Here is a 13735-nt window from a genome sequence, read left to right as displayed (position 1 = left end):
TGATTAACACCAACAGTGGTTCATATTCATTATTATTTTTTATGCTAGGGCAAATGTTATGGTAGAAGGGTGTTAGTATAGGAATTTAACATTGTTCATAATGAGCAGATTTTAGTGGGTGGGTCAGAATTTAAAGGTGTGGGAGACTTTCGTGACCAATTTTCATCAAATCTATCAAACCTCAGTCATATCCTCAGTATCATGAATCCGAATAAGTCTTTCTGTGATTACTCACCTGAATCTCCTCCCTCACGGTGAACAATTTCGAAGTGCCATCCACCATAAACAAACCATTTGTTTACAAACCGAGTCGGGAGGGAACTCGGGCATCTTCTGAATTTTGTTGTAACGTGCATTGTGGGAAAGGGAGGTTCATGCAGCCACCTGACAGCGGCAGCGCGACCATATGATGTTTATATGGATAAAGAAACACGGCATGGAAACGGCTTAAATGTGGAAACGGCTGGAGGGATATGCATAGAGGGAAGGGAGCTCCTGCTGTTTCCACGTCATGTCTGTAGCAGCTACTGCTGCAGGTGGCTGCGCAACCCTCCGTTTCCCACAATGCACGTCACGACAAAATTCCGAAGATGCTCGAGTTCCCTCCTGGCTCTGTTGTAAACAAATGGTTTGTTATGGTGGATGCACTAAGAAACTGTTCACCATGAGGGAAGAGATTCAGGTGAGTAATCACAGAAAGACTTATTCAGATTCGTGATACTTAGGCTGTGACTGAGGTTTTACAGATTTGATGAAAAATTGGTGACGAAAGGCTCCCGCAGTTTAAAAGTACAATGAAATAATAAACAACTTTGAATTCTGACCTAAAAGAAATTGTGAAACATAATATGATCTTAATAAATTGAAGTTTAAAGTCTGTATAAGATGCTCACCTGAATACTTGGAGGTTAATTTGTTCTTTAACCCAAATCTCCGGTCGTTTCCAGGCTGAAGGGGGTCCTGGAGCAGATGGACCATGGCGTGGTCGATCTGCAGGAACTCCGGAGGAACCTGGAGCTCGCTGCCGCCATGTTGGACGCCGTTTACACCGACGAGACCAAGTGAGACAAGACGCCTTTTAGAGCAGATGAAGTTGTCTCATTGGTCATCCTGTATCTGACTGTTTTTGGCGTTTGTTTGGTCCCGTAGGCGTCTGTTGGACACCGAGGACGAGCTCAGCGACCTGCAGGCGGAGTCGGTTCCCAGCGAGGTACGCGATTGGCTGGCGTGTACATTCAGCAGGAAGATGGGTGTGGCCAAGCGGCGCCCTGAGGAGAAGCCGAGATTCAGGAGCATCGTCCACGCGGTGCAGGCTGGGATATTCGTAGAAAGGTAAGGATAAAGTCGTCAAAGAAATGAGTGAAGTAACTGGATAAAATTTTTTAAAAGATGGTTTATTCTACAGATGCACTGATTGGAAAATACTTCATAGATGCTGAGGATGATGAGGTTTTTGTTGGTATTTATCTCCCATCAGCAAAGAAATAGTTCATATTTATCCTCCTGAGACCCAGAAAAACATAAACAAAACAAATGCTGTCCACTGTAAAAAATATTCCATAAAAAAAGTTCATAACAAATTAATAAACAAAAATACCAAATGCCCAATAGCATATTTTTAACCCTATAAATGCCATGTTTGTAATGAAAACAAACCATATATTTTGATGCAAAAAACACAAAAAACTTTTTTTCCCCCAATATTCTAGATAGAATTTGGATTAGGTTTTTTGTTTTTTTTCATCCTTGCATATGTCAATGATTAACACCAACACTGGTTCATATACATTATTATTTTTTCTTCTAGGTCTAATATTAAATGTTAAAATGTGTCGGTCTGCATTTTGTACTCATTTGGTAGAATGGTGTTAGTGTAAGAATTTAACATTGCTTACAATGTGCTGATTTTAGTGGATGGGTCAGAATTTAAAAAATCATGAAAAAATGAACAACTTTTGAATTCTGACCTAAAACAAATTGTGAAAAACAATATGACCATTAATAACACGAAGTGTAAAGTGTGTATAATATGCTCACTTGGACACTACAAGGTTAAAATGAACCCAGATCATCATAGTAATAATAATAATAATAATAATAATAATAATAGTAATAAAACATTGACAGGAACCTTTAACTCTACTGTAAATACTGATAATAGTGAGGTAAATCCATAATCTTTACTTCCAGTCCAGTACTGCAGTATTTTTGTGTATTAATGATTTTAATGAATGAAAATTACCTCAGCTCTAATTCCACGGGTTTAATGCACATATCAGATATTGACCTATTTTAACAGATAATATGACCTTTATAACATGAAGTGCTAAGTGTGCATAATATGCTCACCTGGATACCAGAAGGTTAAATCACAAATGAGCAGCTTTTCAGTAAAGTATGAAATGAGTGGGATGTGTTTTTAATTGTTTAGACTCTGTTAAAACAATCCCATTACTGAGTGTCTTTCCTGTTGTTTTGACGTCATGATCATTGATCCTCATAAAACATTTGGCTCAAACACTTTTCCAGTCGGTTATTTCTGAACCGTGTCAACACAGAGCAGAAAACCATCACCCCCTTTTTTCTTAATAAACATCAGAAAACATCCGTGCGACTCGGACGCCGATGTGATTATGGCACCGAACACGGAGCGTAACGACGTTAGTGCGGCATCGACACAAACTCTGAACTCCAGTATCATTAGTGTAAATGACTCGTATCAGTTCATCTGCTGCAGTTTAATGACGCATGAAATATAGAAAGAATATGGAGCCAGGCAGTGGCGGTGGCCCTGTGTGTTTGGAGCAGGGTTACCATGGCAACCATCCACCCATCCAGCCTGGAGAACGGCAGTGCAGGTCTGTGTGAATGAACAGTGTTGATATGTGATGGGAATAGTTATTTTAGGCAAATATCAGCCAATAGCAATGTTTGATGCATTTCTATATTTTAGATCTTAAATTAAAAAAAAAAAAAGAATAAAAAGGAAAATAATTGGAAATGTAAATGACCATGAACTTATGCATAACTGTACAGTAATTTAACACATTCAGATTCAACTTTAATGTCATTACAAGTGTACAAGTACAAGGTAATGCAGTACTATAGTTATAATATATTTTATTATATAATTATTATAAAGATAGTTTTCTTTGCTCTTTGTACACATTCAGGTTCAGAGGAATTATTATGCAGAGGTCGTTGCAGGTGCGTGTGAATGACCAGCGTCAATATGTGATGGAATGTGTGTTTTTATCTGTGTGTGTTTTCAGGATGTACAGACGGACGTCCAACATGGCTGGACTCACCTACCCCCCCACGGCGCTGACCGCCCTGAAGGTAAAACTCCTGACTGGATGAAACCGGTCCAACAAACCTGATTGGACCAGGAGGACAGATTCAAACTTTCACTAAATGGATAGGACATACAGAGAATGAGAGTCTGTTTGATTCACCATCTTATTAAATGCCATGCACTGTTTAAAAAGAAAAGAGGTGAAAATAGAACAAGAATAAATATGTGCTATAAAAGATCAACTATAACAGAGTATTATACAGTCTTAGTTTTATCCTAATACAGAAACATGACTGATGTAATTCACTTTTATCCTAAGAACAAAAGATGTGATTTAGCTGCTTTTTCTTTAAATATTGTTGTTTGATTTCATTTTAGTCTCCTTATCCAAACCCAAACCTTAACCATGACACTGTCACATCCTAAATGCAAACTTAAGGAGGATTTTTAACAGTGTTTCACCCAATGTGGTCAATTTGACCAGAAGGAAGGGTTTTATTTTAATCCAGTCGACATTTTAACACAGAAACATGACTGATGTAAATCACTTTAATTCACTTTTTTAAGTTTCACTGGTTTTTCTTCTGTTTTTCTTATTCTATTTCCTTTCGTTATCACTTTTTCCCAAACCAAACCTTAACTCTGACTCTGTGTCAATGATTTAGTAACATTGGTTAATATACGTTATTGTTTTTTGTTCTAGGTCAAATGTTAAACGCTAAAATGTGTCAGTGTGTATTTTGTACTGTGTTAGTGTAGGAATTTAACATTGTTTATAATGTGCTGATTTTAGTGGATGGGTTAGAATTTAAAAAATCATGAAGAAAATGAACAACCTTTGAATTCTGACCTAAAACAAATTGTGAAAAATAATATGACCTTTAATAACATGAAGTGCAAAATGTGCATAATATGCTCATCCGGATCCCGGAAGGTTAATGCCCATGAAATGAGCTGAAAGGAAGGGAAGATGGAAGTAAATGAATGAAGGTAATTAAAGAATAGCCATTATTCTCACAGTGTGTTCAAGAGAATCAAGAGTACCACTCCAGTCAGTGAAACAATATATAAAAAAACAAAAAAAAAGAACAATATGTCAGAAAACAAGAATAGAGCATCAAGTCAAGTCAACTTTATTTATAAATCACTTTAAAAACAATACAGTTGGCCAAAGTGATGCACACAGACATAAAAACAAATAAAACACATAAAAGAATTAATTAAAAATAATAAAAGTAATTATACATTAAAACAGTAAAAGCCAGCCTCTCGCAGTGTTAAAAGCCAAAGAGACAAAATATGCTACTTGTTAGAATCTCATATAAGAAATATTTTTTTAAAATTACAAAAACTAAAAAGTAAAATTAGAAAATAGAATGTAAAATATAACAAAAAGTAAAATAAGAATAGAACTAAAAGTAGAATAAAATTTTTGAAAAAAGACAAAATATGAATAGACACAATATTAACAGTATGTATATCTATGAAAGTCTGTAAAAATAGTGTGTTTATGTTTGAATAAATATTGAATAAGTATCGCATTGTCATTGCAAAAACGGGATTTTGCTCGAACTTATTCCATATAATTCACATTATACAGTTATTGCACATTATTGGACATGACTGCACAAGGAACAGAAGGATGGAAAATATGACGTAAAGAGGCTGAAGCAGGTGAAGAAACGAGGAAATGAACAAAGGAAGGAGGTGAAAGGAGAATGTCATTAGATGTATGAATATAGGTTGTGACACATGCCTGAGGAACCAGTGTAATTACAGTAATTAATCATCTACGCCTTTCCCATGATATAAAACACACAGGAATGCAGCAACAGCGCACAATCGCACACACTGAAAAAGTAAACGTTGACTAATGTGTAATTATACTCATTATTATCATGGAATCGTTTCCTCTCATTATGATCCAATTATGTCGCTGCAGTGCCCTCTAGTGGCCGATGTGGTCGATGACACTGAACTACAACATTTCAATGGGAATGTTCTGATCCTGTCAATCACAATCAATATTTTTAGGAAATCAGTGATTATTTTAAAAGGAAAGACACAAGACTTTAAAAAGAGATGATGAATAAGACAAAGAAAAGGCAGGAAATTAAATAATAAGACTGTTCTCTCGGTTTATCCCAATGAAGAGGCTGGTTTACATTCAAACACATTGCCATAGTGATGCTGATGCTGATTCTCATTGGTCGTTTTACAGGAAGTGGATCAGTGGTCATTCGATGTTTTTTTCCTTCCACACCGCCACCGGAGACCACGCCCTCAAGTTCTTAGTCTACGACCTTTTGACCCGCTATGACCTCATCGCCAGGTTCAGGGTACACGCCACTTTCTGTCATTCTGGGCCTGGTGTGGGCGGGGCCTGACACTGGGCTGGGGATGGGGGTAGTTGTACGGGGACAGAGTAAGGCTGTTTGTTTTCATCCATTTTGTTGTCAGTTTTCATAAATAAACTTACAAACTTAGGATAAATTGAGGCACTTTATTTGGAGCAGCAGCCGTAGATCCATCCGCTGCTGGACATAGTCCCCAGTGAATCAAACTACATATCACCTTATTGGGTTTATCCATGGAGTATTAGTGTGAAGTTTTTTAATCCATAATTCATGTAGAAGAGAGTGAAAAAATGCCATGTTCACCTGATTTTCACCGGAGATTCATATACAAATGTAAACAATCAGCTCAAAAACACCCAAAAACATCAATTTTACATTACATTTACATTTACCGAAATACATGCATTGATGATTCAATTTAGTTCCTCTTCCTTCAGAACATGTTCATTTATATGTTGTTTTTGTATCATTTATATAATGTTTGTCTTGTTTCATTTTTCATGTCTTGTTTGATATTTTACATCATTTCTGTTTTGTCTTTTTTGTGTCTTTCACGTTGTGTTGTTGCTTTACGTCTTTTTACATTGTTTTCATCTTCTTATGTCATTTCAGTTGTTGCATCTTTAATTTTTTTGCTGTTTTTGTCCTTTTACATTTTTGTTTTTTAGGTTATTTTTGTCTCATATCACATCGTTACACCTTGATTTGTTTTCATGTCTTGTTACATTTTCTTAATTTTGTTGCATTTTTACTTTTCTTTTTATCTTGGTATGCTGTCTTATCTTGTTACATCTTGTTATTTTTCTTTTTCACATCTTTTCAGTCTTGTTTTTTTCCCATGTCCTGATTTATCTAGTTACACTGTTTTTTTATCTTGAAATATTTTGTTGTATTTCCTTTGTTACGTCTTTTACACCTTATTACATGTTTTACTTGTGCTGTTTTTATCCTATTACATCTTTGTCTTTTAGCTTATTAGCTTACCGGCCGATAGGCTGTAAGCTGTTGTCGTCATGCGGCCTCCGGCGGCGGCGGCTGTCATCTGTTACAAAAATTTCAGTCGTCTTCTTCTCCGAAACTACAATTCCAATTTACTTCAAACTTGGTATACAGCTTCTTTATGATGATGTCAACAAAAGTTAGTGAAATTATTTCCATCCAGATCTGATTCTGGATTTGGTGCGACTTTGAAAAATTTCCCCATTATAAGAGATAGGAAGTGGATCGATGCAATAACTCAGTAAATATAAATGATATCCAGTGTAAATTTCTACAGTCCAGCCCTGATGGGGAGATGACCAAAACATAATGTCCACATGCTGATCAGGATCTTCTTCTGGATCCGGGAACTTACGGAAAATTTAACATGGGCTCTTATGGGGAAAAAATTTCAATCGTCTTCTTCTCAGAAACTCCAGTTCTGATTGACTTCAAACTTGGTATACAGCTTCTGTATGATGATGTCAACACAAGGTATTGAAATTATTTGGATCCGGATCTGATTCTGGATTTGGTGCGACTTTGCAAAATTTTCCCATTATAAGACATAGGAAGTGGATTGATCCAATAAATCAGTAAGTATCAATGATATCAAGTTGGAATTTGAATTTTTTACAGATCTGATTGGAATATGACCAAAACATGGGCTATTTGTGTAATATAATAAATACACATACCTGGGTGATAATAAATGGCATCTGGATACATTTCCCAAAGCTTTTAATTTGGCCGGTAAGCTACAGGGCCGTTGGTCCTATTTTTTTTGTCTTATGTGTCAGTTTATTTCATCATATCTTGTTACATTTTGCTGCGTCTTTTACATCTTTTCAGATCTTGTTACTTTGTTTCATCTAATATTTTGTTGTCCTTTCAGTCTTGTTTTATCTGGTGTTTGACACATTGTTTTGCTGTTTTTAATTATTCATTCTTTACCTTGTAATAATTTTACATTGATTTCACATCGTGTTTTTGTCTTGTTACGTCTTTTCAGTCGTTACATGTTTTACTTGTACTGTTTCTGTCCCAAAACATCTTTGTCTTCTAGGTGTTTTTTGTCTTACATTTTAGTTTGACTTATCATATCGTTACGCCTTGTTTTGTTAATTTGGTTGCTTTTTTTTTTTTTTTTTAACATCTTTTTTTTTAATCTTGTTACATTGTCTTGTAACACCTGTTACATTTTTCAGGCTTGTTTCATCTCTTGTCGTGGTTTGTCTGGTTACAATGTTTTTTATCTTTTAACTTTTGGTTTATTTTTATCTCGTTACATGTTCGATTGTTTCATCTTTGTCTTTTAAGTTATTTTTGTCTAATTTCTCAGTTTGACTCGTCACATTTTGTTACATTTTGTTCATCTTGTTGCATCTTTTACTTTTTTTATCTTGTAACATTTTATTATGTCTTTTCAGTCTCGTTTCATCTTGTGTCTTGATATATTTTTTTCCATTTTGTGTAATTTTTTCTTTGTCTTGCTACATTTTTGTTTGTTTGTTTTTTACATCTTTTTACATCATTTGCTGTTTTCTTCTCGTTTCATCTCTTGGTTTTGATGAGGTCAGAATTTATAAATTCCAGAGAAATCTCCTCTAAATTCACATATCGTATTATCGTCGCCTCATTTTCAAATTAAAAACAGATGAAGACAAACTGAAACAGCTAAACTTAATCTCTGTGAATAAACCGTTGAAACTTTGCTCATCTTCTATAAACTGTGTCTGGTTAATAGAATAATGAACCAGTCGGTGTTTGTGTTTGTGTAGCTGGGTTCATGTTGTGTGACACCGCTGTAGTGGGTCTGCTGCTGGTACTAGTTGTGGTTCTGTGTTCAGATCCCGGTCCAGGCTCTGGTTCAGTTCGTGGAAGCTCTGGAGGTCGGATACAGCAAACACAGAAACCCCTACCACAACCTTATCCACGCCGCCGACGTCACCCAGACCGCCCACTTCCTGATGCTGCACACAGGCCTCATGGTAATGCACACGACCAACGCAAACCCACAATGTGACACAAATATGTCAGGGACTCATTTTAGTTCAGGGTCCACATTCAGCCAAATAAGTTTTCAAATGGGCCGAACCAGTAAAATAAGAACAGAATAACCTATAAATAATGACAACTCCCAACTTTTCTCTGTGTTTGAGTGAAAAAAGTTAAATTACATGAAGGAAAATGTTTACGTCTATAAACTATCCTTTAAAAAATGTGAACAAGATGAACAACCTGAAATTTCTTACGAAAGATAACTGCAATTTTAACAATATTCTGCCTCACTTTATCATTTACACATGTACATTATAACATACAGATCCCAATGGATCTACAAATACACAAAACATTTAATAACAGGCAGAATATTGGCACAGTTACACTGATTTTTTTATGAAGACATTTCAGGTTGTTCATGTTTTTCAGGTTATTCACATTTTTTATTCATGGCCCAATATGATCTCAAGTGGGCCGGACCAGTAAAATAATAACATAATAATCTATAAATATTGACAAACATTTGAGAAACATGAACGGAATGAACAGAAATTAAACAAAAAAAAAACATTACAAAAATTAACAATTGAACACACTATATGATAACAAGAACAAAATATGCACAAAAATTAACAAAAATTTGAGAAACAGCAACAAAATGATGTTAAACTTGCGCTTATTTCTATTAAGGCATTTCTTGTTGTTCATATTTGTTCAGGTTATTCACATTTTTTTGTGAAAGGATAGTTTGTAAATGTAAATATTTTCATGTAATTTTACTTTTTTACACTAAAATAAAGAGAAAAAACTGTAGTTGTCATTCTTTATAGATTATTCTGTTATTTTACTTGTCTGATCCACTTTAGATCATATTGGTCTGAATGTGGAACCTGAACTAAAATGATTTTAACATCATTTATTGTTAATATTTTCTGTGTAACTTTTGTATTTCACAAATTCATCCCGTGGGCCGGATTGGACCCTTTGATGGGCCGGTTTTGGCCCATGGGCCATATGTTTGACACCACTGCTATATGTGATTGTATATGTGTGTGTTTGTATGCAGCACTGGCTCAGTGAACTGGAAATCCTGGCCATGGTTTTTGCTGCAGCAATTCATGACTTCGAACACACAGGGACCACCAACAACTTCCACATCCACACCAGGTGAACGACGACCGATGCTGACCTCAGACCTGTTACTGTCATAACATACACACAGATATTTGAAATATTTAAATTATAGCTTGACAAGGTAAAAAAGAATATTTTATTCCAACTTTATGGACAGTAATTTTTTTGCATAATGTCCAAAAGCTTCTTTCCATAAAGAAAATATATGATTAATTTAGGAAAATGTAATCTAAAAGGAATCTGTAGTGGATGTAATATCATTTATCCGATAACAAGTTAGTATCTGATAATGTAGAGAAAAATATGAATTAAACAATCCATGTTTTTTCATTTTCATGTCTTGTTACATTTAGTTAATTTTGTAACTTTTTTTTTTTTTTGAACTTTTATTGAAGAAAACAAAATAAAACAAACAAAAAAAAAATGTACAGAGTAACAACGTTTGTCCTGAGATTGGGCCCAAGATTACAATATAAAATACTTGGTTACAATGAAGAAAAGGAGAGAAAAAAACAAAAAAACAAAAACAATCCAGGCTTAAATATCCATTCCAAAAAGACCGAATACTGGTCTCCATCTTCTTTCAAAGGTCGGAGTCTTCAGCTGTAGCTGTGCTGTTAACTGTTCCATCAGACAAACTTGTTTAATTTTTTGTATCCATTGTCCAATTGTAGGTGATTCAGGTTTCAGCCATAACATTGCTATCATTTTTCTTGCAGTCATCAGAAGAAGATGTAGTATGAATTTTTGGTCGTGGGACAGACCATCAGGGAATATGTCCAGTAAAAATAATAATGGGTCCATAGAGAGGTTCACTTTAAGTAAACTATCCAATATGCCTTTTACATTAGTCCAGAAGTGTTTCACAATGGGGCACTCCCAAAATATGTGTCTGATCACCGACAAGACCACAGTTTCACCAACACTTGTTGCTAACACCACTTTTAGAGAGAAAAGATTTTAATGGGGTTCTGAAAAATCGTATTTTAACCTTCCAGTCAAATTCCTTCCAAAGCTGACTCCCCACCCCCCTGTGACAACCAGAGCAAACATTTCCCCAGATATCCTCATCTAATATTACGTTTAATTCCAGTTCCCATTGTTGTTTTATGTGCTGTGTATTATCTGAAAAATCTAACAACAGCTTCTGATATATCAAGGACACTTGTTTTTTCATTACACCATCATTTTCAATCAAATTGATAAAATGTCTTTCTATGTTTGTTGGTTCTCTTCTGATGTGATCCCAGTCAGCATGTTTTATTATGTAATTTCTTATTTGTAAGTACCTGTAGTGGTCGTTTGATGGTAAGTTAAATTTGCTTTTTAGTTGGTCAAAAGTTTTAAATATGTTTCCCTCAAACAGCTGATTGATAGTGATAAGTTTCCTCTCGGCCCACCGATCAAAAGTAACTTTTTTTTTTACAGCTTTTCTTTTTATCTTGTTACATTGTCTTATTTTCTAACATCTTGTTACATTTTTTTCAGTCTTGTTTCATCTCATGTCCTGGTTTGTCTGGCTTCACAGTTTGTTGTCTTCAGATAATCTGTTGTATTTATTTTGTTATGTCTTTTACATCTTATTACATGTTGTACTTGTATTGTTTTTTTTCCTGTACAGCTTTGTACCTTAGGTTATTTTTGTCTAATTTCTCAGTTTGACTTGTCACATCTTGTTTCATTTTGTTTATCTTGTTGCATCTTTTACTCTTTTATCTTGTAATATTTTATTGTCTTTTCAGTCTTGTTTCATCTTGTGTCTTGACATATTTTTTTTCCCATTTTATGCCATTATTTTTTCTTTGTCTGGCTGTGTTTTTTGTCTTTTAGGTTATTTTTGTCTTACGTCTCAGTTTGTTTCATCACATCTGGTTACATTTTGTTGCATCTTATACATCTTTTTTTTTTTTTTTTTTTTTTTTAATCTTGTTAAATTGTTTCATCTTCTAATTAATATTTTGTTGCATCTTTTCAGTCTTGTTTCATCTGGAGTTTGACACATTTTGACCTTGTTTATTCTTTCTTTACCTTATAATGTTTTTTACATAATTGTTACATCATGTTTTTGTCTCGTTACATCTTTTCAGTCGTTACATGTTTTACTTGTACTGTTTTTGTCCTGGTACATCTTTGTCTTTTAGGTTATTTTTGTCTTACGTCTTAGTTTGACTCATCACATTGTTACATCTTGTTTTGCTAATTTTGTTGAATTTTTTTTCCATCTTTTTTTTTATTTATCTTGTTACATTTTCTTAACTTGTAACATCTTGTTACATCTTTTCAGTCTTTTTCATTACGTGTCCTGGTTTGTCTGGTTAAAGTGTTTTTTACCTTTATATATTTAGTTATATTTACAACTTTTTACATGTTTTACTTGTTTGTTTTTGATGTTACACATCAGTGGTGATATCATTTATCTGATAACAAGTTACTATCTGATAATGTAGAAAAAAAATATTAATTAGACAATCCACGTAGAAATATTAGCATTGTAGTGCTATAACTAGCTAATTAGGAATAATTATTGCAAATATAAATGTGAAGAACCATGCATAGAAGGGTTAAATATCTCTCAGAGTTTATTCTGTAAAATGTGATGTTCAAGTACCAGAGGCTGTACTGTTCTGTACAGCCTCAGTAACCTCACAGTGAGATGTTTAATAAACCTGAGTGGTGTTGGAACATTATAAAGACCCTGGAGAACCACTTTAGAAACTTTATAATGACTTTTGAAACAGTTCAGGACTCATTACATGGTCCTGAAGCCCTCGTTAAAGCTGCCCCAGGAAACAAGAGCTTAATAAATACCTGATAGGTCCAAAAGATCCAGTGGTCATATCATTTAATGGTGTCTGAATGCTGCACTGGGAAAATCAGCTCCGCTCTTATCAGACATATTTAAGTTTTTAATGCAAAAGATTAAAACAGATCCAATTAAATGTCTCCATCCTGCAGGACATGGTTGAGTTTTTGGGGCTTGTTCGGATTAGTGTTAGGAGACGTTTAAAGAAAACTGTAAAGTAATATCATCCATAGTTTTTTTATTGGTTTTCCCAGTGAGGACAAACTTATCTTCCCCTAAAATGTTAGAAAAGTTCTGTCAAGATATGGTTTAACTGTAAGTGAAGAAGTGCAGCAAACACAAAATGATCAAATAGTCAAGTATACGAGATACTGAGTGGTCCACAAAAAAATCTAAATATCTGAAAACAAAGGAAAGTAAAGGAAACTACAGTGATTGGTCAGATTTACAGAGGAGCTGTTTTCATTGGATGAAATGACAAGTGTAGGATTTAGAGACAGTTTACAAGACGACAAAGTAGTAGTAGTAGTAGTAGTAGCAGTAGTAGTCGTTATAGTAGAAGTAGTAGTAGTAGTTGTAGTAGTAGTTGTAGTAGTTGTAGTGGTGGTCAGTGTCGTAGTAGTTGTAGTGGTACTAGTAGTAGTAATGGTAATAGTAGTAGTAGTGGAGGTGATAGTAATAGTTGTAGTAGTAATAGTAGTACCGGTATCTCTACATCATGTCTAACTTTACATCTTTGATTTCAGTCTTATGTTCCCATTTTTGTTCAGGAAGTAAAACTCACCAAAAAAACACCCAAATCCATCCATTGATCCGTCAGTCCATCAGTTTGGGTTTATAGCCTGGTACAAGGACAGATCAATAACTGTGAGTCTGGGGAAGGTGTAGACCAGGGGTGTCCATTCCTGGTCCTCGGGGGCTGGTATCCTGCATGTTTTAGATATTTCCCTCTTCTAGCACACCTGACGGTCGTTATCAGGTTTCTGCAGAGCTTGATGACAGGCTTATCATTTGAATCAGGTGTGTTGGAAGAGGGATATATCTAAAACATGCAGGATACCGGCCCTCGAGGACCAGGATTGGACACCCCTGGTGTAGATGGTGCAGATTACCATCCTTCACCCCCTACCAGGTCTCAGTACTAAGTACAACTCCTGTACCACT

General features: G+C 35.0%; 1 protein-coding gene across 1 annotated transcript in view; it reads left to right on the top strand.

The window, feature by feature from the left end:
- Positions 1-13735, top strand: part of pde1a (phosphodiesterase 1A, calmodulin-dependent) — a 45595-nt gene that overhangs the window by 26246 nt on the left and 5614 nt on the right. Inside the window, 7 exon segments of the mRNA XM_030125648.1 lie at positions 948-1061; positions 1150-1332; positions 3273-3339; positions 5517-5543; positions 5545-5634; positions 8481-8621; positions 9701-9801. Of these exon segments, the coding sequence (XP_029981508.1) occupies positions 948-1061; positions 1150-1332; positions 3273-3339; positions 5517-5543; positions 5545-5634; positions 8481-8621; positions 9701-9801 (723 nt within the window).

This window comes from Sphaeramia orbicularis, chromosome 21, assembly GCF_902148855.1.
Source record: "Sphaeramia orbicularis chromosome 21, fSphaOr1.1, whole genome shotgun sequence".
Taxonomy (NCBI): Eukaryota; Metazoa; Chordata; class Actinopteri; order Kurtiformes; family Apogonidae; genus Sphaeramia; species Sphaeramia orbicularis.
The sequence above is the reverse complement of the archived record's forward strand: the minus strand, read 5'-3'. Positions and strand labels throughout refer to the sequence as shown.